Source organism: Lepidochelys olivacea (genome assembly GCF_965140295.1).
Source record: "Lepidochelys olivacea isolate rLepOli2 genome assembly, chromosome: 21".
NCBI classification, from domain to species: domain Eukaryota; kingdom Metazoa; phylum Chordata; order Testudines; family Cheloniidae; genus Lepidochelys; species Lepidochelys olivacea.
This window is the reverse complement of record NC_140431.1, coordinates 5,766,691-5,791,474: the sequence shown is the minus strand read 5'-3', so window position 1 is coordinate 5,791,474 and position 24,784 is coordinate 5,766,691. Positions and strand designations below refer to the sequence as shown.

Sequence of the window (24,784 nt, the reverse complement as noted above, 5' to 3'; positions counted from 1 at the left end):
GGAAATGTTTCTTGTTTAAAACAGCATAGCGGCCCAAGCAAACCATATTGTATGATATTGTCTGGCTTTACAATAGTACAGTAGATGCAAGTCACCAAGCAGCTGGTTGTTCTTTTCATGGGGGAGAAATAGTTTAAGGCTCTTGATCATATTAGGATGGTAGGGGCTATTCAAAGTGTGCTATTGCTTTTGGCTTTCTTATTTTGAAGGTGTGATTAATGGGAATTATACACGTACTGCAGAGAATTCTTAGACCTTCTAAGGCTGGAGCCGGCTCCTGGAGTTCTGAAGGAACAAGTCACCGAATAATGGCAAAAAGTAGCTAGGAATAAACTCAGAGGCCTAATATGGCCAAAAAATGAGTAATTAGGTTTCAGAGAAGCAGCCGTGTTAGTCTGTATCCGCAAAAAAAACCAGTCTTAGAGACAAACAAATTTATTAGAGCATAAGCTTTCATGGGCTACAGCTCACTTCATCAGATGCATAAAATGAAACATATAGTAAGAAGATATATACACACACACACGTACAGAGAAGGTGGAATTTGCCATACAAACTGCAAGAGGCTAATTCATTAAGATGAGCTATTATCAGCAGGAGAAAAAATGGGTCATTGGTATTTGTAAGAACCTGATCACCAGAGGAGCTTCCCATTGCCTCAGAAGTGTGGGTGGGTGGAGAGAGTGAGAGATGGAAGAAAGGAACAGAGAACAGACTGTAAGGAACAATCCTGCACTGGCAGTTATGTAGTAGCGTGAACCTAATGGGTTTTTGTCCCCTCCCATCTCTGATGTAAATGTGAATCATTGAAACTAAATTCATCCTGGATCCAGATGACACACAAGCTGTTGGATAGGCACAGGCCGGTTGGTGTGGGTGGAATGCTTTGCCCAAGCATCCTTGGAGATTACAGAGGGAAACAGGTGCAGTCATTATTCAGCCTTGACACCAGTCCAGGCATCGATTTGCAGAATGCTGGGACAGCAGCAGTATCACCCCAGCAGGTGGGAACGACTGTGCACACTCCTCCCAGGCCAGGCCAGGCAAGGCAGATATTTGAGGAGTTGGTTTAACTTGACTGTCTTATTTTTGCTACTGGTCTTTGGGAGGCCCCCAGTCTGTCTGTACTCAATCAAATCACCCACGGAAGCCACTGGGAGTTTTCCTAAGACTTTAGGATTTGATCCATTTATCTACTCTTCTCATTCACTCTCCCAGTTCTGTGTAGTCTGAGAAAAGCAATTTAACAATGGGATTCTGTCTCCTCCGTCAAACTGGAACCTCTGTGGCTTTGTTTGTTAGTCTCCAGGGCCAGGCCCCTCTCTTGGTCATTGTTGGTCACTAGGTGAAGCAAGACTTTATCGGTGTTCCAGAACCAAAAACACTTAGGCTCCAGAGAGGCTCTTCTTTTAATTATGAGATGCCAGGGTTATGAAATGAAGCCTGCTACAGCGTGATTGCTCTAATACCAAGCAGTGAGAGTGGGGCTGGGCCAAAGCATATCTTTATTTGGCTATCTGAAATCCCTCAGAACTGGGCAGGTATAGCATCAAATTAGGGTAATTCCCCCTTCCTCACCCCTTCTGCTTGTCTCCCCTTCGGGAACCATTTTGAAAAGTTAAATGTGGAACGTTTCCAGAACAGCAGTCTGTAAAACACCTCTATATGGCAACAGTTTTTTGAGTTTTCAGCCACGTAGCACATCGTCTGCCTGCAGCTGTGAGCAGTCAACATGTCCTGAATCCAAGATTTAATTAATCTGCTGGGCACACTTCAGCCCAGCCTGTCCCACTCTAGGTACTCAGGAAGGATGCCCAAATGAGAGCGAGAACCCTCTCCTGAGCACCACAAACTTCCTGAGTGGACTGTCTCCCCAGCACTGATGGGGCTCCAGCAAGAACCATCTTGTCAAATCTCAGATAGCGCTGCCATTTCCCTGCACATGCTTTTCCATGTTCGGTTTCATTCCCATCCAGCTGATCGGTTTGAGCTGGTTCAATCAGCCTGTTCCAGCCGGCTCTTTAAACGGTTAACCAGGAGAAAGCAATGCCCCTGCATATGAGTGTAGCACTGACATATCACCTAACATGCATGCTAGCTTGAAATCTGCGTTGTGGGCTTTCATATACAAAAGGCTGGTCTACATGGTGAGGGTGTCCGAGCGCCCTAGGGATCTTTCCGTGTGCTGGATGAGGGTCCGCGCAGCGAGTTAGCTGGCCCCATGGCAAGCTAGAGCGCTGTAGAGTCACACCCTGGCATGCCGCATAGTAACTTGCCATGTAGACAAGCTCTAGGATCTTAAAGCATTTTATTAACCTTTTGTAACTTTTCCCAACTGGTAGATAAGTCGTATTCCTTGAAAGATGGAATTTGAGTTGCTCTGATATCCTGGGTAGAATCATAGAAGATTAGGGTTGGAAGAGACCTCAGGAGGTCATCTAGTCCAATCCGCTGCTCAAAGCAGGACCAACACCAACTGAATCATCCCAGCCAGGGCTTTGTCAAGCCGGGCCTTACAAACCTCTAAGGATGGAGGGTAGGTCAGAGGTAAAGCAAGTCATAGGACCCTGGAGCCCTGCCTCCCATTATCCTCCTTTAAAGCTTAGAGAACTCCGAGGTGAGATATTTCAAAGGAGGTTAAGAGAATTATTTGCCCAACCACCACTGAAATTCACTGGGAATTGGATGCTTAATGCCCTTAAAATCTCAGCCTAAGTGACGATGGCATAGTGTAAAACCTGTAGAAGGCAACCTAATCTGAAGTGCTAGACCACATAGACCTAGAGAAAGTGAAACAAATTGTGAGGCACAGAGGAAAATTATTGGAAACATCATTGTTCAAAGCAAACTTGTGTGTCTTCCTTATAGCATTTTCCCTGCAGCACTGCTCCTCTGTACTTTCCAAATTCACCATCTGACTGGTTCTGTGAGCTTCTGTACAAGGAACAATAAAGAACAATATGATGTGCTTAAAGGGCTTAATCAAATTGCTTGTTGATGTCCAGCAGTAACAGACATGGGGACATTGTGTTTATAAAGAGAAAAGGGCAAATTACGATCTAGGATCTAAAATATGCATTTCCACATTGATTCATATCTGTTGTTCTCCCATCGTCATTGTTCAGTCAGAATTCTCTGTATCTGCAGTAACTTGCATCTTAAAATCAATCTCATTTTTCTCTTCGCTTTGTACGCATTCATTTCAAGCAATCTGGCCTTTCTGTAAATGCTTTGGAAGATCTTTAGGCGTCTTATGGCTAACTGTCCCACCCACTGGTTCCCTTTTATTCCCTGTCACTTTCTTGCAGGTCTCTTGCACCTTGTTCTGCCATTATCGATCTATGGACAGAATGGAGACCCCCCCTGCTCAAATACAGGGGTTGATTAAGACTATAGTATTCAGGCTCTGATTTATCAAAATAATGTCCCTGCCCCATATGACGCTTCAAAATCTTCAGCTCTCCTGTGTGTGCTAATCAAGTTGAATTCACAGGGCTGCCACCCAACCCACTTTGGTTTTATCAGGACCTGCGACGTCTAAGGCCGTAATTCAGGGGCCTCCGAGCTACCTCACCACCTCATTGATTCTGATGCTGGTTTGTAGCACTCAGCTCTGCCTCTGGCCAAATGTCTCATCGTTGGCCTCAGAGTGTGAAAGGGATGAGCACTGGAATGTAAGTAAGCAGGGCCAGTTCCTGAATAATACTTTTCTCAAGAGCAAGTGCATTGACTTGGGGCAGAGGTCCAAAGAAAACTGCAGCTGCATTCATGTCTCTTCCGCGTACGAATGTCAGCAAGCCAGCTGCATAGACACATGACCTCCTTCGGTTCTCTAACGTGCTGAGACAGTGCACCAGCGTAGGGCCTGATTCCATAACCCATCTACGCGTAAAAGTCCCGTGGACACCCAAGACAGATCCACAAGAGGAGCAGCTGCAGAATCCAGCCCGGGTTCCTTCTCTCCTTGTGTGTCAGGCTGGGAAATGGCATGCTCTTGCCCTTTTGCTGCCATGTGCTTGCACTGAGGTGCATCTGCATTACAGCACATCTGTAGGATTTTAAGTAGTGGATTGGAAGATACTGGGGGTCAGTTTTTTCTCTGTTCTTTTGGACATGAACCTGAGCCAGTCAAATGGAGACTTTGCTGGCAAATTTGAAAATGAAACTTTTTTCCACAAAGATTTTTTTGAGGCGGGAGAAATACACAGCACAGCAAAAGCTGGTCAAACAGACCATTCAGGGTCTCAACCCCAGTAGCTTAATGGAGTTAATCTTCATTAATGAAGATGGAGCAGAATTGTACTTGGTGTGTTTAGGGCAGTTTCTTAAGAGAGAAAACTATAATGATGAGTGATCTTTTTGTCCAGTTTTCACTGCATATATTAGTTCAGGGGTTCTCAAACTTCATTGCCCTGTGACCCCCTTTTTGACAACAAAAATTACTACATGACGCCAGGAAGTGGGACCAAAGCCCAAGAGTGGGAGCTGAAGCCCTTGGGCTTTGGCCCCCTGCCCAGGGCAGGAGGCCAAAGTCAAAGGGCTTCAGCTCCAGGCAGGGTGCCTGTAACCTGAGCCCCACCACCTGTGGTTGAAGCCCTCAGGCTTTGGCTTCGGGCTTCGGCCCCAGCAAGTCTGATGCCAGCCCTGGTGACCCCATTAAAAGGGGGTTGCAACCCACTTCAGGGTTGTGACGCACAGTTTGAAAGCTGCTGTTTTAAAACTAGTTCTTCAAGTGCTTACTGTTAGTCATGGGGGAAGATGGCACAAAAATGAAGACCTGAATTAGTTTGTGTTCTGGACTCATTCCACTGTTTGAGCCCCAGTGAGGCACGATATTCTCTGAGCACTTTTCGAGCCATCGGTATTGGGAAGGTGTCCTTCAGTACGCACAGAAATAAGACCACTTGGCTGAAAATTGCTGCCCATGAGTCAAGAGTTCAGCACAGACAAGTTGACTAAGAGCCCTGGAGACTTACAATCCTCATTATCCAGAGAGCCAGAGACAATTGCTATCCCAACAATGTCCCTCAACCTAGTTTGAAGGGACCTTCCTCGAGGGAGTAAGAGAGAAATCCTGTCTCCATGGCACATTCAGACAGACCTTGGAGCCTTTCTGAGACTGCAATGAGAATAGAGTTTTTATGGCTGGGTTTGAGTTGTGGTGGCCCAATGCACATGTGGCTTTTTTTCCGCCTCTGTAGGTCAGATGCTGGCAAATGTGAGTTCAGTTGTGGAATATCTAAGTCTGAACAAAACACCAAAGAAGATTCAGATATTTTGGATGTGTGACTTTTCTGTGAGGGATGAGTCACACTGGGTATGTCTCCCTAGGGAATTAGCTTGTGTCAAACCCTAGCTGGGTAGAGAAAGGACGGGATTTTCCAGTGGTTAGGGTGCTAGCTGGGAAATTGGGAGACCTGGGTTCTGCTCTCTGTTCTGTCACAAACTCCATGTATGACCTGGGGCAAGTCACTTAGCCTCAATTCCTTATTTGTAAAACGGGATCGTGTAATCCACTGGGGGGGTGGGTCCCCCTCTGCGCCCAAGTATGTTACAGCTCCCGCAAGAGTGCCAGGGCTCTTGAGCTCAAGCTGTAGCTTCTCGTGCTTTTAGCATTCGAGGTCTCCAGTTCAGTCCCTGGTGTGTTGGCCAAAATGGTGGCCGTCAAAATAGCACTTTCCTGCCTCACAGGGGTGTTGTGAGGATAAATACATTAAAGATTGTGAGGTGCTCAGATACTCGTGAAATGGCAGCTGTATAAGTACCTAAGACAGACTAAATATCTTGTCACGGGGGGAGGGAGGTATGAAGGAAGAGGAGAGGGATGGAGAAACTGGGGTCCAGCCTTTGTGAAGTGCAGCCTGGCAATTAGATTTCAGTGGCTCAGAAAATTCCACCACATGATATCTTTCTCAATCAGAGAGGAAAAAAATGAAATCATTCTTTCAACTGTTTGCCATGGAGATATGCAGAGCTATGTTGCTATGTTATCAGGTAATACTGCGGTGCTGACTGTGTAACTGTTTGCTCTGGGGTTCGCAACAAAGAACATCATCATTACCTTAGCCCTGTTGACCTCTTATAGGAGGGGACCTCTCTTAAGACCAGATAAATATGCCCAGTTTAAACCAAAAAGCATTGATAGGCAAGAGCTGTTTATCCTTAAGGATATCTATATATATATATATTAGAGAGAGAGAGACTGTAAGTTCATTGGGGCAGGGAATGTTGGAATTTGTTTTATACGGTGACCACAGCTTGTTGGTGCTGGACAGGTACTAACCATGGGTATCACTTTTATGATTAGGTTTGGTACCAATCCGATGATGAATGTTTGTAAGGTAGGTGTCCTATTTTTGAATTTTAATGGATCTCATTCTCTTGAAAAAGGCTGAATAAGTAACCCTGGAGACTGGATTCTTTGTGCAGAGAACAGGGAAAGCATGTTCAGCAACAGTGCCAGCGTCCACTCATATGCCACAGCCTTTAACTGGATGGGCTGCCTCAAGGCAAACAGAGAGGCAAGTGTGGCCCAGTGGCATTCATCTGGGACTCGGGTGACCTAGGTTCTATTCCTGTCTCTGCAGTGACCTTGAGCAAGTTGCTTCATCTCTTTACACCTCTTGTTTTCCCCTCTTGCCTGTCATCTGTCTGACCTATTCATATTGAAAGCTCTTTGGGACAGGGACTGCCTCTCACTAAGGGACAGTCGTGTGAGCACGTGTAGGCCCACCCAGGATAGCTTTGATCAAGCTAGCTCACGAATACTAGCTGTGTAGCTGTGGTGGCATGGGCTAGCCACACGAGTACTTACCTAGGGCCCCGGGCGAGCTTGTGCTTGGGCAGCTAGGCCGTGCCATTGTGGCTACTCTGCTATTTTTAGCAAGCTAGCTCAATCGGAGCTAGCTCGGGTATGCCGACATGTGTCACGGTCTTGCCACCCAGTTGCTGTGTAGACATACCTCAGTGTATGTTTAGCATCTAGGATAATGGGGCCCTGATCTCAGCTGTAGCCTCTAGGTGCTACCATAATGCAAATCATTACCAGAAGAGAGGATTTCTTGTCTGTGTTCATTCAGTTCTTTGGCTTCTCTGCCTGCCAAGACTGCCAGGAAGCACATTTAGTGTCACTTGTGGGGGCAGTTTTGTGGTGTGGAGCCACTAGTATCAAGGCTGAGACCATCACGGATCTCATTAATACCCAGCATAACCCCGCCGTATCATCGGGAACTACTGGTGTGGGCTAGGTTTAGCACTGGTGTAAATGAAGGTGCAAGATGCTGGGCAATGGAGACGAGGTCAGGAAGGCACCCATGGGCCATTTTATACCTCAGGCAGGGGCAAAACAATGATGGCTGCCATAGTTACTAACCTCATTTTCAATCCTACAGATATTCAGGGAAATGGGCGCACTGGGTATTTTTGCAGAGTTGACAGACCCACTGCTTGTGTATCCTGTTTCACTAGTCTCTCCTTCCAGCTGTGCGCGCTGGGACATTTCCCAAGTGCATTGCCTCAGACCCGCTCATGCTGCCCTTGGCACATGTCTTCTGTGCGCTCTGCCTCCTGCTGAGGCCTTGTGGAGTACTTGCCTAGCTTTCCCCTGGTACAGACATTGTGGGGCATCTTGATAGGGTGGCTGCGCAGACACTTGTGATGGCAGAGAAGCTGCTTGTGTGGGCTTTGTGACTTGCCTGCTGACTGTGTCCCTAACTGGTTATAAAGTCACAGTTGTAGCTGTGGGACGGACCGCAGAGACGGAAAATCCCTAGTGAGATTGTGTTCCGTGGCCTATGCAGGATTGTTCCTTACATATTTATTGCACTGTTTTTATTGCTGCAGCACCTTGGGGCCGTAGCCGAGATCAGGACCCCATTATGCTCAGCACTGTACGTGCACAGTAGTAAGAGACCGTCCTTGCTTTGTAGAGTTTACAACCAAAACGGGCAAGGGCAGACAAAGGGTGGGAGAAGGGACAGATTATACCCATTTCACAGATGGCCACTGAATACAGAGAGATCCGAGTGAGTTGCACAAGGTGTCTGTGGCAGAGCCAGGAATTAAGCCTGAATCTCCCGAATCCCTGTCCAGTGATTTAACCACACCACTATCCAGTTTACTTGCTAGTGCTTTGTCTAGCCAGGTGTTAATAGACCAGGCACTGGGGTTTCTGCCACTGTCCTTTTGGGAAACGGTTGCTGTGTCAGAAAGGCTTGTTGGCTGTGGTTCTAATATGCAAGCCGTAAAATTCTAAGAGCAGTAAAGAGAAATAAATAAATAAAACAGTAGGCCTTGGAGTGCTCACTTTAATTTCCATTAGCTGAGGGTTTTCTTTTTCTTTCTTTGCTGATTATATGTTCCTAGCAGACACATGGCTGAACTATTTAAGTTATTTATGATGCTGTACAGAAAAGTTCCTGGCCTGGAGCTGAGTTCTGGGCTGTGAGTCACAGCAAGTTGTCTTTTACTTCCATTTGAATACTTGAAAATAACATAACATTTTGTGCTGCCTGGAAGACTCTTTAATTATAGTGTAGAGATTCACGATGGGGTCTCAGTATTACCTTTTATGAGGTTTCTAACTGGGTCCCTAAATTGTTTTGAAACTGGTAAAAGACAATATATTAATTTGTTGGTGTGGGGTTCTGGTTATTGGAAATGGGATGTAGAACCTTTCACCTCTTAAGTCAACAGTTTGAATCCAACCCACATCAAAACTGACAAACTCACTGGACAGAGAGGGTCCAGTGATTAGAGCCCTAGCCTGTGACCTGGGTTTAATTCCCTGCTCTGCTACAGACTTCCTGCATGATCTTGGGCAAATTACTTAGCCTCTCTGGACCTCATTTCCCTCTTTGTCAAATGGGGAGGCTAGTACCTCACACGGGTGTTGTGAGGATAAAAATATATTAAAAAGAGTGTAAGGTGCTCAGATATTGCAGTAATGAGCAGGGGCCATATACTTATCTGATAGGCCATGAAATAGGCATTAGATCTATGTGAAATGAGTTTGGTGGGTCTTGCGCCACTTCCCGTGGAAAGCTGTTCACTTCTTGGAAATCACCAACTCAAATTGCTAGCCTCATTGGCAGTCTCTGTAAAGAGATCTCCAATACTATGGTGATGAGTGGAAGAATAAGATCTTAAGAAGCCAAGTTACTCCTGCCCTGATATGAGGTGGAGGTACGCTGGCAGAGGGCCTATGAAGGACACTTATACTGCTATTGCCCATGTTGTACCTGTCCCATGGACAAATCAAGGACTAGGATTCCCAAGTCAGCTGCTGAGGTGCTGTTGGCCTGTCACAAGTGCACTTAGGTGCTGAAATGATCTAACAACTGTTATTCTCCTGTGTCCCAGCATTGATTCTTAGAGCACCTGGAAACCCTTCTGGGATGCAGTTGCCTTTGTTAATGCTGTGGATTAAAAGGGACCAACCTGTCCATTTTCTTTCCAGCTTTTGTCATGCAAGGAAACTGTGGCCTCAGTCACTGGATTGAATCATGTGCTCTTCTCCTTTGTGTTTCTCCTTTTTATTCTGGACCCAAGCATCCTGTCCCCTTATCCCTGCTGTGTAGCAGGCATGCTACCAAATAGGCTCTCTGATCTTTTGATGTCTGGAACATTTCCTAGATTGTTTTATTATTTTTGTTGTTTTTTATTTATTTATTATTCTAACAAAAATTGTTGCTAAAATACTTTGGAAGTAATTCTATTTGCTCGTTTAGTCTCCCACAACTTGGTATGTTGAAAGCAAAACGCAGACATTAACTGATTAATTCTCAGAGCACCCCTGTCAGGCAGGGTTCGCATTAGTACCCCCATTTTACAGAGAAGGAAGTGACTTACTCAAGGCCATGCAGTCAGTCAGTGTCTGGGCCTCGGAATAGAACTCTGGACTTCCAGTCCTTGGCTCATTCCTCCAGTCACGCTGCCTTTTGCTTAAACAATACTTTCCATAGATCATTTACTTACAGGTAAAAAGAAAAGGAGTACTTGTGGCACCTTAGAGACTAACCAATTTATTTGAGCATGAGCTTTCGTGAGCTACAGCTCACTTCATCAGGTGACACTCGGGCTGGGCCTTTAAACCCTGAACTGGCAGAGGATTCGGATTGAAGGATAAAACCGCAGGCTAACAGTGGCATTGTGGCGGATACAACCTGTTTCCAGTTGGTCAAAAAGAGCCTTGTTTGTACACTGGATGTTTTGCCTTCTGTTTCTCTTTTATTAGAACAGACAGTATCTGGTGGAACCTATTGTAGCAGATGGAAGCAGAGCAAACAGATAAGTGTTCCTGGTGTTCATGAACCAGCAGGCCATCTGAACGGCAATCAGTTAGCTGACCTGTCTTTATTTGGAGGCTTAGGTGGTATTTGATCATAGAGCAAGGAAAACTTGCCCCTTCACTGTGCTGCTACATACTAAACCCTTTTGACTTATTTTTCACTAAGGGCCAGATCTTGGGAGATGCTAAGCAACTCGTGGGATCGAGTGCTAAGGAAATGTTAGTCCTAAAGCCCCCTAAGGAAAATGCAGCTACGAATGGAATAGTTAAAAAGCTGGTTGGTCGGGGCAGCAACATGAAAGAGGAGAAACGGTCCAAAAAAAGATAGCAGCGTCCTGTGCAATGTGCAGAGCATTGGGCCTCAGCTTTTCCTGGCCGCCCGAGTGAATTAGCTCTGTAAGTTGTACAGGCTTGTGTGCTATTCTTACCTCAAAGAACATAAAGCCCAAGGACCAGATGAACAGTAGATGCAGCCTTGACAACAGATTTCCACTGCATTGCTGAATCCACAATGTTTGTCAGAGGATAACAAGTTTATTCGTGCTAACTCCCACCCAGCCACCCACGATCCCCTCTGGGTTTTTCTGGGGGCTCTGTTAATTTTTTTTGCTTTTCCTAAGAAAGGATTGAATTTATCAGACGAATATGCATTGCTGAATGTACCCTGTTTGCAAGCAAAACAAAGCTCCAGGCACATAAATGTGAAGATTCTGTTTCTCTTTCTAGACAAATCTTAACAGCCTTATAAAGTTGGGAAAAGCTTTCATTTTAAAGCTTCCTTGTAATCATTACTCAGTTGTAAATAATCCAGTCATATTTTAGGGACTAATTCTGCTACTGTTACTAATTTTGCCTTGTACATTACCAAGGACCTGATCTAAACTTCATTGAAGTCAGTGGAAAGACTCCCAGTGACTTCAGTGATCTTTGGATCAGCTCCTAAAGGATCAGTTTCATTTCTGTGGGCATACTCACGTGGTGAGATACTACTGAAAACAAGCTAGGATGGCAGAATCAGGCCTCATAGTAATTGTTTAAATATACTTCATTTATGTGTGTGTTTATAAGATTCCATTTTATATAGAGGCGCTCAGAGCACTTTGGGAATAAAGTAAGCCTAATAACACTCCTGGGAGGTAGGGAAATATCCCCGTTTTATTGTTGGAAACTTAGGTACAGAGGTTAATTAACTTTCCCAAGGTGACACAACAAATCAGCGGCAGAGTTGGGAATAAAACCCACAAGTTCTGATTGCTGTTCCTTTGTTCCAAACAACATTTCCTCCCAGGTATCCTCCAAGCAAACAGTGCCAGAGGCTTTCCCAAGCATGGATTTCAAAACACCGGGTATAGATTCCAATACCAAGGTCCTAATGCTCCATAATCATCCAATTGGTGGGGGTGGAGGGCAGAAACAGGAAAGATGAGGTAGAGCCCTTCACTGCGCCATATTCAGTAATTTATTTCTGCAAAGCCAGCTCGTGTACCAGGGTGGGTGACATCTACTAATAATTCATAGGCTCTGAGCCGCTCAAGTTTATCTTTTGGCAAATGGTAATCTCTGTGTTCCTAGCAGCTGGTGCGTGTGCGTGCCCTTGTCAAAGCTGGCTACTGTCACTCAGCGTGACCAGGATAGACGTTCTGCTCCAGCCCCGTTTGGAAACCATAAAATGTTAGGTTGGAGATCTGAGCGCGCTGATAATTTGTAGGGAGGAAGGGAGATCATCAGCAGTGCAATTTTTAGCATGGTTGTTAATCTTGAGATGAATTTACTTGAAAGGAAATCCTTCTCTGATACCAAGTGCTCATTAATATTTGTCATTAGTTGCAGCAGAAAGGGACCAACACTATTGGATATTCTGATACAGAGGCTTTAAAGTCAACTCTTTCTTTCACTATAGGCTGGGTGAAATTCAGATTTTCCCCACCTACAAATTCATTGGACAATACTTTACCCCTATTCCCCCGCGACACACAGACACCCAAAAAAAGTTCAACAAAAGCCAGAAAACTCTCGATCTGGCAGATTTTCATCCAGAAGGATTTTTTTTTTCAGGTGGAGCTGTTGATAGGAGCTGCTCATCAAAAATGCTCAAAGTTTTTTAATATAGTGGCACAAATTACAATGGTGGTGAAATTGACGTGTGTGTGTGTATATGAGGATCCTGTTTTGACAACAATGATATAATGTAGCTTTCTGTTGATGGCTCCCAGCCTTCTCACTAAAAAAAATTTTAAACAAAAAAAAAAGTCTCTTTTTCTAAGAGGATGTTGTCAACTCTTTCAAATGTTTGGCGGGAGAGAGTTGTTAAAAGTTTTGTGACACTGGAATTAAAAGTGTGAACAAAACAATCAACACAATTGTGTCAGGAATTGCTTGTTTATTGAAAACTGGGCTTTTGGTAAATGAAAATTTTCAAGAAAACGACGTTGAGCTGACAGCCAAGGGTCGATTTGGAAGCCTCTGGGATGGAAACATTTTATTTTAAAAAGTACTACCACATTTTTTTTGTTCCACTTTTTTCTCCGTTCTCAGAAGTGAGATAGGGTGTCTCAGTGGCAGTAATGGGACTTAGGCTGCTGAGTGCACAAGTCGTTTCTGAAAATGGGACTTAGGCTCCTAAATCGCACCTTTTTACCAGCTTCAGACTAGAACCTCAGCTGTGCTGGCCGGCACTGGCCTGAGCTGAACAGTGCTGGCTACAGCATCAGGTATCGGAGATCCTGTTCGGGTGACGGTGCTGTGAGGGCCTGGTTCTGTAATCATTACTCTCCTAGGTTTTCCCATTGTAGTCTCTGGGCTTACTACTCATGTGCATAAGAATCAGACCCCTCTTGAGGGTGGTGGTATCTAGTTAGAGGGGAATGAGGAGCAATGTGTTGCAAAGATGGTGACTGCTTGGTTGGATATAATGCAGTGGGAACAGTTTCCTTATTTCACAATCGGAAAGCTCTGAATGTGGGGCTGTACTGTGTCCCTGCCTTTCTAGAGGTCTGATCAAACACTAGCTCAGAACTCTTCAAGGAGCTGTGTCCTAGTGGCCAGACACTAAGCTGGGAGAGCCAGGAACTCCTTAGCTTTAATGATTGATCTCTCTCTCTCTCTCTCCTTTTGTGGACTCATTGGAATCATGTAGGGCCTGATCCAAAGCCCACTAAAGCAATGGAAAGACTCCTCTTGACTTCACAGGGATGGGATCAGGCCCCAAGGGTCTGATTTTTCTGGAAGTGCTGAACACGCACAGCGGCAGTTTGAGTTCTTGGTTCCCGTGACCTCTGAAAATCAAGCCCTCTTCCTTAGTTTCCCCATCTGTAAAATGGGGAGGATGCACCAGCATCTGCCTCACCGGAATAGTGCCAGAGTTGTGAAATGCTCTAAGGAGCAAGAGTGACAGCTGTATTTGCCTTCTGATTGACGACAAATAAAAACTGAATTCCTGAGGTTTCTATGTTTTCCTCTTGGAGGCTTTTTCTGCTGGACTTTCTCATGTGAAGTATTATCCGTTTGCCGACATTGTGTTAAAAAGAACATGGGCTCTCTGCCCTGACAGCTCATTACGTGAGGGAAGAGAGTGGGGAGTGCATGTCTTACGCCAGATGAGATGGGAGATTTATAGGTGAGGATACATAGATATGGGGGCGGGGGGAAGAGAATCCTGTGTTTAAAGATCACGGCCTTGATTCTCCTCTATAATTCATAGCCTCTTATGCCAAGGAGCCTTCCTCAGAGAGGAAGGCTGGCCCAATGGTTAGTGTGTTTTCTTGGGACCTGGGTGACTCAGGTGCAAATCCCTGCTCTGCCCCATGTCCTGTGTGATGCTGGGCAGGCCTCTCCGTGCTCCAGTTCCCCATTGTTTATAGCACTGCCCTCCCTCACAGGGGTGGTGTGAGGATAAATGCAGTAAAGATTGTGAGGTGCTCAGATATCACAGTAATGGGGCCATAGAAGTACTTAAGATAGGCAGAGAGCTATGCCAGGAGGGACTTACCTCTGGGAAAAGAGGATGGGCTTAATTGTACTGTTGCTTCCCCTCCATGGGTGCTGCCACCAGAAGGGTTTAAAATAGTCAGGGCTCCTCCATAGGGAACTCCCCAGAGGTGTCGAATCAACGTATTTCCCCGGCACCAGTCCTTGTCCTTTCCCTGGCTAATATTCCACATCTGGTTGCACTGGTCTGCTCCATTCGCTGCTAGAGCAAAGGTCATAGGCATTTTGCCCTGCCTTGACTTTCCACCACATGCCAGGTTCTGTTGGCTTCCCCGAGTGGGAACCCAGAAGTGAGCTGAGCTAGGATGATTTCATCAGTGGCTCTCTCCATCTTTAACTCATCTCCAGGGAGCTTTTTTTTTTTTAAACCAAAATAACTAGCTAAGGGTTAAAATATCGATCTTCATTCAGTCTCTTTGGCTTTTCCTAGAACTTAAGGTCAGAAGGGACCGTTTTGATAATCTAGCCTGACCTCCCATGTAACGCAGGCCAGAGAACTTTGCCTTGTGATTCTTGCATCTAGGACAGTAACTTGTGGTTGAGAGCATCACTTCTAGAAAGGCATGCCAAATTTTGTCATTTGGTTTCAAATGCGGCTCTATTGAATCATATATTTTAGAACTAGATCTCATGCCTTGGTACGGTAGCAATCAAGTCTCCATAAAAGACATGTGGGTCCAGTCTTTCCCACGTCCCAGTTAAAATGCAGCTGTGCTTATTATATATGAGAGACAAGGTAGGTGAGGTAATATGTTATTGGACCAACTTCGGCTGGTGAAAGAAACAAGCGGCCGAGCTCCACAGAGCTCTTCTTCAGCTCTGTGGAACTCGAAAGCTTGTCTCTTTCATCAGCAGAAGTTGGTCCAATAACCACCTTGTGTCTCTCATATCCTGGGACCAACACGACTACAACACTGCAAACAACTTAAGTCTTTTGTCCAATCTAATTTTAAACATTTTTGCCTGTGAACAAAGAAACAGACAGCAAAAGCTGTTTAAGTTAAATCTACATGGTAATTGAAAGACTAGTTCAGTTTCACTTAACCTCTTTTGGAATGGAATAATGATCATTTTCCTCCTCTCCCTGGTTGGAAAGTTTCCTTTTAGCTTTTGTGCAGACCCAACAAGTGCAAGTAAGGTCCAGCATCCTACTGAAATGATTTGAAATGACTAAAACATCTATATTTCTGTGCTGCAAGCCCCCCTGTAGTTTGATCCTTTCCCCGCTGTTGTAAATTGCAAAGAGTGTGGGGAGGGTGAGTGGTGGAAATGTTATAATTGCACAGCTACTGTGGGAGAACAAAAGGTACCAGCCTTTTACTGAATCTTTTATGACTTGTGGAATCATTTGTTGTTAGGCTTGTTTGGTTTTCTTTTTCCCCTTAGATCTGCCAGAGGCGCATAACCAATTTCAAATACAACAGAATCTAGGTTTTGGAATTGCTAGCTTGTTTTTGTTGTAGCTTTTAATTTAAGAGAGGTCTTCATAATTTACTCGGATCTAATTCATCACCACATGATACTGGGTACAGGGCATTAGCAATTGATGTGCCATTTAATTTCAAGTATGTCTAACGATTTTAGAGTGACAGGACATAGGAAACTCAGGTAAACTTCATACTTCTCTCATTTGTAATTTAAAACAAACCTTTGATAACCAATGTGAAGATTGAGGGGCTGATGAGCTGAGTATTAAACTAACATCCCTTCCCAAAAGGTATCTTTAAATGTATTTTCTTTATATAAACACTTGAGCCAAATGAAAATATTGATTTTTTTAAATGGATTTAAATCCATTGGTTTAAATGGAGCCTGTGCCAGACTACAATAGCAGAGGATTTAGCCTGGTCGGTCTGGTCTCTAGCTCTTTCTCTCTCTGTCTGGTTAGAATGATGCGATGTTGGGGCCAAATCCTTCCCTACAGTTCAGCTGTTTTACGACTGCTTAACCAGCCCGTGGCATAGATTTACTGGTAGTGCTTGATGTTTTCCACACACAGAGGAACAATCCCTGCCCCAGAGAGCATATGATCGAATAAACAAACGCAGATGAAGGATAGCAGGAAAGGGATCCAATGTGATTGGATGCGCATGGGGTGTGTGTGTGTGTGATAAATCCAAATTTTACGAGTTGTTTTCATAGGGGTCATATCCCAGGGGAATTGCATATCCCTCATTTCCACCAATGTCTCTTTTGTCACACCCAGTTTCCCTAATGGTAAATAATCCTGTAAATATTGTACCTGCAAAATTTTATGCTTTTGAGCTCTCCTCGTCTTAGTCGGAAAAGAGACTCTAATATTGGCTCCTCCTCGCTCTGCTTATCTCCTCTTGCGTGCCTTTGAGTCGTACCACAAAATTTTATTCCTGTTAGCCCTGCAGGGCTCAATAAAGCTATGGAAGAGTAATCTATGTTTTATTCTGCCTTGCACATAATTTGGTGTAATTGTCAGCAAGCTGTGGATATAAGACGGGTTATAAGAACCAGCCTTTATTTTTTTTTTAGATCCCAGGCTGATTTTGCAAGGCCGACAGTGAGAAAAAAACATGTCTTGACTTGGAAATGGAGCATGTTTTCCCTGGAATCATTGAAAGATGATAAATGCAGAACCCCACCATGCCAATTTTAGAGACCCGTTTCTTGGATTACAACCTCTCTTTCCCTACCAAGGCCCAGTAATCCCCGTAGCCCATATTTTCCCTTCTCCCATTAATAGCCTGGATCGTGAACGTACGGCTCATTAGATAAGTGCTCTGTTGCAAAGAGAAGGTGAATGTGGCTAGCTAACACTTGAACTACATATGTCAAAACCATGAGCAGTCTGCAGTGATGCACTTGATGTGTTTGTGCGGCTTGTTTCTTATCCTGGCATGTATTTGTTCTGGGCAGGTTGTGGTTCGGTGAGCTTTAACCCCAGTGGCAGCTGAGGTGTGGGTACAGGAGATGGTTCTGACTAGGCAGTCAAGAAAGATACACATTTTAAGTGGGCTGTGATGGTGGAGTAGGAAGGATGGCTAAGGTTGGGAGACCTGGCTTCAATTCCTTGTTCTGTCACAGACATCTTGGGTGACCGTGACCAAGTTACTTGGGGTTTGTCTACACGGGGATGCGCAGGAAAGTTAATCAAAATTAACGAAAGGTGCAAAATTAAAATGGGTTAGTTAAACTGCATTAAACTCCTTTGTGGACATTCTCATTCAGAATTTAAGTGGCCTGAATTCGGTTTAGCATAATTCACTTAATTCGCCTCAGTTCCCCATCTGTAAAATGGGCATAACAGCACTGCCCTACCTATCAGGTGTGTTGTGAGATGCTCAGATACTACAGTGATGGGTACTGTAGTGATGTAGATCCTGAGAGAGATGATTGAGGAGGCCGTGGCAATTTGGGTTACTTGTTTTAAGTGTCCACTTTTTATGCTATAAAAGGAGGAAGGTGCAGCTAAATCTTGGGGTCCAGGTATTCCAAAAGAGCTCTGCACCCAACAGCTCCCAGTTAGGTACTTAAACAAGGGACCAGAATTTCATAGGTCTGTAGCACCCAGCGCCTTCCACTCACTGTTCTCAATGGGGGTAGGGAGCATTTGACGTTGTTCTTAATGGAGTCTGCTGAGTGTTGGGCCCTTTCGAAAATCTGGCTGCTTTCCTGAGGAGCCTACATAGGGAGCTGACCTCATGTGGAAATCCTGTCTCTCAAACTATTTTCTTCAAATGCTTTGCGTGGCATACGACAATTGTCAAATCAAATGCACTTTGCACTTGTAGCTCCTTGGTGTGAAGATGCACTCTAAGAGCATTAATTTAACCTCCCCACACCTTTGCCAGGTGGGGTGTGTGTTAATATCCCCATTTTGAAGGTGGTTGAACTTAGACCTGATTTATACACACCCACACACCCACACAGTTAGCACTGTGTGTTTTCCAACTGATTTAGTTAAACCAGTGCAAAACCATGTGTGGGCCCTCTTAATTTGATTTAAAACCGAATTTATATCGGTTTAGCTTGTGTCTGTAAATTTAAACCAATGTATTTAAACAGTAAAGCTAAACAGATATAAGCAGGTTTAAATTGAATTAAAAGTGTCTGCACCGGTTTTATTAACGGCTTTTCGTTAAACTTGTGCAATGTGTCTGTGTAGACAAGGCCTTAGGCCAAAGTCACAGGGCAAGTCAGTGGCACGGTTGGGAGTAGAACCCAAGACGTGACTCTGTCCTCTGCTTTGACCGCCAGATGAGACAATTTCCTGTGCATCAAGATTGCTGTAAAGGATGTGTACAATAATGGTGCAAGTTAGAGTTCACAGGAGACAGGAGTGTATCATTATCATGTCACTTCTGTCATGTTACTGCGCAGATACCAGCATCACCCACCTCTCTGCTAGCATCTCTAGTCTTTATTTAGTGAGAGGGTTTTCTTATTTTTATCTCCTCTTCTTTTCTCCGTCAGTGCAATATGCCGGTGGCATGAATGCCATTGTGCGGTTCTTTCAGAGTGGCATGTGGTGTTGGGGCATAGGACAGAGCTTGATCTTGGGTGGCATTACAGGCATTCTTCTTCTGCGATTGACCTGCCGCTGTCCTAAATTCAGCAGCGTTAGCTAGTGTTTGTTCTCTCCACAGCTTCTCGGCTATGCCCTGTCACAGGCAAATTTAGCAGGACATCTGTGCACCTCAAAGAAACACAAGAACATCACGTGTCAGTGAAGGAGTATTGTCTAGTGGGTAGGGCTGGGGTTTAGGAGTTGGGACTTCTGGATCGTACCCACTTGGATCACAAGGTGACCACTAGCCAGTCACTTTAACCCATGTGGGTTTCAACCTTTTTTTTTTTTTTTCCTCCCCATTTCCCCCAACCTGTAAGGGGGCGCTTGTGACTTCTGATTGAGGTGGAAGTGCAAACTGCATGCACATAAAAGGATGAGCTGTGTGTTCCTGGGGCCAGTGCAGCTGGGTGTGCCCTTTAAATCCTGATGTGGTCACTGATGTACATGCTCTACTAGATCTTTACTAAGCAGCGAGCATGAGCCACTGACACTGGATGAAGGGGTAAACAAACCCACAGAGCCTTCCACCTCTCTGTCTCATCAGGGCTCTTTTTAGGAAACCCTGTTCCCTTGAAGAAAAGGAGGACTTGTGGCACCTTAGAGACTAACATTTATTTGAGCATAAGCTTTCTTATCTCATCTGTTCCCTTGAGAGTACCAAATCCAACTCTGGAGTTAATCCCTCTCTTGTCAGCATGCTCTCCCCAAATGGATCCTAGCAGTGTCCTTCTCTGTGCATGCCCAGGCAGAGAATTACTGAGAAGTTTTGCTAACAGTTTATTTCATCCTGTTTCTGTGAAACAGGAAGTGTGGCAACGGCTTATGGTTAATTGCTTCTGTTTTTTCTTCAACCAGAATTGCAGAAACTTTGCAAAATAGGAGCTCAGGGCAGATTCATGAAGAGCAGTAAAAGGCTTGCAACCCCGGACAAGACTTCACAGGACTCTTAACAAATGACTCTGTTATGATACAGTCATTTTACTGCTGCTGTTTCTCCATCCGGACAATGGGTCTTTGCCTAGTTGCATTTCAATTCTTGCTCCCACCCACCTGCATTGTTTGTCTGTCTTTTATTGTAAAAATTGTCACATTTCCTAACTGACAATCCTGAGCTGACTTGGCTAGTGGGCTTCAGGTCCAGTTTGTCTCCATCCTTCACGGACAGCTGTCACTTGTGGGGCACCCAGCTCAATTCACTGTGCAGCGCCTGCCACACTCCTGTGGTAAGATTTATTAGCAGCCTTCATTCAGGTTTAACTTAGAGCGAAATATGGCCTGAGAGCCGTTGATGCCCTATTATCCCCTAGGGAAACCTCTCTCCTTGTAAAAAGAAAAGGAGTACTTGTGGCACCTTAGAGACTAACAAATTTATTTGAGCGTAAGCTTTCGTGAGCTACAGCTCACTTCATCATATGCATCCGATGAAGTGAGCTGTAGTTCACGAAAGCTTACGCTCAAATAAATTTGTTAGTCTCTAAGGTGCCACAAGTACTCCTTTTCTTTTTGTGAATACAGACTAACACGGCTGCTACTCTGAAACCTCTATCCTTGTAGAGAAGCTGCATCTGATTCGGCCATCTCCCTTCCGGGAAACAAAAACAATTGCTTAAGATAATAAGGAGGCTTTCGCTAGATCCTATGAGGGATTCCATGACATGCTTACCTCTGCTTCGAGAGCAATGAATCTCCCTGGGCTTCGGAGTTCAAATGGGAAGAATGAATTAAGTCCTGTAACGTTGGTTTAGTGGGTCTCTTTCCAAATCTATCCCTAAATTGCTGTATGATCTTAAGCAAGTCATTGCATCTCTCTCTGACTCCATTTTCCCATCTGTAAAACAGGTATACTACTTCGCTCCCTTTTCCCTGGGATGCTGGGGGGTTTAAGCTCTGGTGGTTTGAGATTCTTGGATGACCAGTGATATAGAGGTGCAAAGCGTAGCATTCTAACCCCTTTTCTCTCCTGGGAAGAGGTCCATTGGATGCTTTGGGGCACTTGGATGGAGACGGAGACCATCTCACAACACTATGTGGAATGGAGAGGAAGGGATAAGTCTGTCTCTGTAATGCATCCTTCACAACAGCGTGACACATTGATTGTTATCCAAAACTGACACTGGGCCAAAGTAGTCCTTGATGCAACTCCACTGATTCTGGTAGATTTACACCAGGGACAGATTTTGGTTCACTGTGCCCAGCACCTGTCTCTGACCATCTCAGCTTCGCAAACAGCAGGAAGAGGTTAAGGGAAGAAGTCTTTGAACTTCCCAGGTCTTTATATAGCACCCTGGGTCCTCTCCCCTTGTATCTTGGCTATTAATAGCTGTGTAAATAAAACAGGATGGGGCACTTGCTTTGGGGGATGTCGCGTCCAGAAGGGCTGCCAGCAGGTGTCTGGCATGCAGGGAAATGCCTTGACAGGGCAGCCTTGTGCTAGAGATGGACCTGAAACCAAACACACCTAGACTGCAGGAATGTTTAAAATCCAACTCTAAGTGTTGCAGCTCGAGGCCCCTAGGCCTGGAGCCGTCTCCATGACTCAGTGGTGATCACCTCGGCTCTGGAGGATAACCTGATTCATGCACTAGTTGCTGGTTATGTGGATTCTTGTTCCTTAATAATTGGCCTCTCCATCCAGAGAGCTGTGTTCTTTACAAAGATGAGTGGGAGTGACTGTGATCCCCATTTTGCAGAGGGGGAAGCTGAGGGAGGGGAAGTGATGTGCCCAGGCACCCTGCAGGCCAGGGGTGGAGCTAGGAATGGAATCCAGACCCTCTGACTAAGCTGTAGCTTTCCCCACAGATTGCTGGAGAGTCCTCCATGAAGCATGTCTCTGGGCAGTGGAAAATCAGATGCCCATGCCTGCGAAAAGTAATTTAAACCAATTTGGGAAATCTGATTATTCCAATGGCGAACTCCATTTCCTCTGTCCTACCAGCCCTACGTCTTACTGTGGCACCATCAAGAGGAGGGATTTCTGATTGCTAATTATTCTTTATTGTATTTAGGATCTGTTTGGAATTATTTTAACAGCTTACTCTCCCTTGTGATTAGGGACAATGCTTACGACATCTTAATCTGTTGAATTTTTCTTCTTTCGCTCTTACGGAAATGTCCCCAAACAGATCCGTTTCTCACATGTCCTCTTTATTAGAAATAATTAATTGTTTTCTTGTGCACATTTCATGGCTTGCTAGTCTATTGCTTAGTTGATATTGGTCATATGTCAGGTGGTTTGTTACTTTTTCTTGATTAGGTGTGCATTTCTTTTTAAAATCAGTTTCCTGGTGTGAATTCTCCATGAAAAGAGAACTTTAAAACTTCCTTCCCATGAATATTTGAGCATGTGAACTGAAAATTGATATCCTCAGATCACTGGTGCTTGTAGAATTCAATAGCATAAATGTTCCCAGATTAGCAAAGGGAGATGAACAGTGCCAAAGAGAATGGATTTAAAAATTCAAATGAATATTCACTGATTTATTCTTGCAGTATTTGCCCAGCTCCCATCTTTAATATTGCACTGCAGTTTCCCTTTAAAATCTGAGCTGCAGTAATTAGAATGGTTCTTACATTTCAGGCTCACTTAAATGCTGGTATCATGGAAACAGCAACTTCTGTGGTTTGCAGCACATCTGATGTCTAAATCGGGGGAAAAAATATCTTGATAGTCTCTGGAGCCTATATTGAGTTTGCCTTGTGCAGTTTTTGAACAGAAGGATACCAGTTTAATTTAAGGTCTGGTAACCCAAAATTGTGTCAGTTTCTTTCAAACCACAGCACAAAATGTGCTGCTTGGTGAGAAGTGTGTTAAGCACATGGTCAGCTCTTAATGACTTTCAGGGTTATGGCAAGTGACTTGTGTTGGCTGACAGTTCTGTTTCCAAAACAAGGTAGCTGCTTTCCATGCACCTTAAATTGCTTGTTAGCAATGGAAGCAGTTTAACCATCTGTCACTAAACATTCAGGGCTTCATAAGAGCAAATTAATTCCACACCAGATGCAAAATGATTTGCAAAATGACCCCCAAGAGAGAGCAGCAAGGCTGTTAAAACCCGTATTGGTTAAGTCATAATGCAAGGGTTCTTTTTTAATTAAAGTCGTACACAGAAAGGGGAAGAAGTAAACTATGATTTGGCCACTTACTGTGTGTGTATCTCTCAAATGGTTAAAATTATGACAGGCAGGAGTTTGAAGCCATGCGTGATTTGCCTCACAATGAATGGAGAGAGTTAAAGAAAATTTAAAAACAGTGCTGGCGTCCATGCAGTAGCCAACTGTTGAAATCCATCATTAAGAGAGAGAGTAAGTTTTTCCTTATGCAAGACAAACCACTGTGTGGGTATTTTGATGTGGACACAGCAGCAAAATGAGGACAGCTGCATGGATGGATCTTAAGCGGCAGGCTGCAACTTTTATTAAATTTAAATAAAGGGGAGGAACAATACTGGCCCATCACCCATGCTCCCCTATACCAGGCGTTTAATTGGTTTCAGTGCAGGAGTAACAGGGCTCCTCCTGTAAAACCTATAACTTGGAATATGCTCTCATCAGCCTACCCCCAACCTAGGACTGAGCTCAGTATGAGTCCAGCTACCCACCCTCCACCCCAGGAGGAGGGCAGAGGGGCAGTGACCTCATCCCATGAGGGCCACAGGGTCTCACGAGCTCAAGGCCCGTCAGCGAAATCCCAGATTTTTTTTACCTCCGGGAACCATTCATTTTATCCTTTTAACCACACTGGCAACCGGCTGCAAGTTGCGAGGAATGAACAAGTCAACAAAGTACCTCATTTAGGTACTAAATGCATTCCTAGCTAACCTGCTGTGGCTTGAAGGTGCTGCAAGGAAGGTTAAAAACTCCCCGATCCTCTGCCTATGGACCCATGGGAGGAAAAGTTCCTTCTTGACACACACACCCCCCCAAACAGGAGATCGGATAGACCTGCAGCATCTTTCAGGCTGGATTCCCCTTACTAGTTCAGGGTGGGTAGGTGGGGTTGCTGGAATGGGGCCAAAAGAGGCTCCAAATGGCCCCTGCTCCAGAGTAAGTCCTGGAAGTTAGGGAATGCTAGCCAGTCTGCACCTCTTCTAGCCCCCTCAACTGGCTGAAGATTGCTAAGGGGAGTTGTGGGTGGAGCTATATGATGTCCCTCAGTGAGCATCTCCTTTCCTTGCTGCTGGGGCTTCCACTGCTGGCCACATCAAGTTCCCCCACCCGTTGAGGCAGATGGGTGGCATTTTACATCAATTAAAAAATGTAAATATAGAAATGAGCAGAAGGCTCCTTCGTGATGCATTTTGGGGTCGTCATACACTTGGGCTTAAGGCCAGGCAATCGGACGTCTTTTGAGTCATTTAATAAGAGATCTGTCACTTAAAAGATGTTTGTCATTGCTGGTAGTCAGTTATCCACAGTTACACCCATGTCCTTTCCTTTTGCTTAAAGTAAGAGGATATAGAGGCAAATCAGGGAGGAAGTGGTAAACAGGGCAAACATGTACAGTTTAGGTAGATTTGGGGGGAGAGAACTGAATTAGGACCCATTTTCCATTAACAGAATCTAGTTCAATCATCTCTGTAATCCTTGGTAGAGAACAGGAGCCAGTTAATAATGAATAGCATAGATACTGAAGCAAATATTCAAGAGAGCCTTTGTGCGGATCGTGATTAATATGCCTTCGACTGAGCTGGGAGAGGGGACTGGACCAACCAGAAGGTGTTGCAGATAAGGATTGGTGTGTGCACTAGAAGAGCTGTGTGGCTATCCCAGGCTGGAATAGCGGGAGGTAGAGCTTTGGGAGTGAGGGGAACTGGAAAAGCAACGGTGCTGCAGATCTGGATTGAGCTGCATTGGGAGAGTTGCGGGGGAATAGGAGTGGAGTTGGAAGGTGTCCTGCAGGATAGGATGGCAACGTGTTGGCAGAGCTGCATGGGGATTCAGGGATGGAACAGCAGAGGTTCTGCAGG

General features: G+C 44.8%; 2 protein-coding genes across 5 annotated transcripts in view; one reads left to right on the top strand and one right to left on the bottom strand.

Moving 5' to 3' along the window:
- RASSF5 (Ras association domain family member 5) overlaps positions 1 to 24,784 on the top strand; it is a 48,690-nt gene that overhangs the window by 2,120 nt on the left and 21,786 nt on the right. The gene's annotated exons all lie outside the window — the stretch shown is intronic.
- Positions 18,651 to 24,784, bottom strand: part of EIF2D (eukaryotic translation initiation factor 2D) — a 58,539-nt gene continuing 52,405 nt past the window's right edge. For 3 of the 4 annotated variants that reach the window (XM_084611236.1, XM_084611241.1, XM_084611239.1), the window contains one exon: positions 18,651 to 18,944. In XM_084611236.1, coding sequence (XP_084467362.1) covers positions 18,903 to 18,944 — 42 coding nt within the window. In that variant the 3' untranslated portion in view covers positions 18,651 to 18,902. The remainder of the gene's footprint in view (positions 18,945 to 24,784) is intronic. The other variant, XM_084611237.1, reaches the window with a different exon arrangement.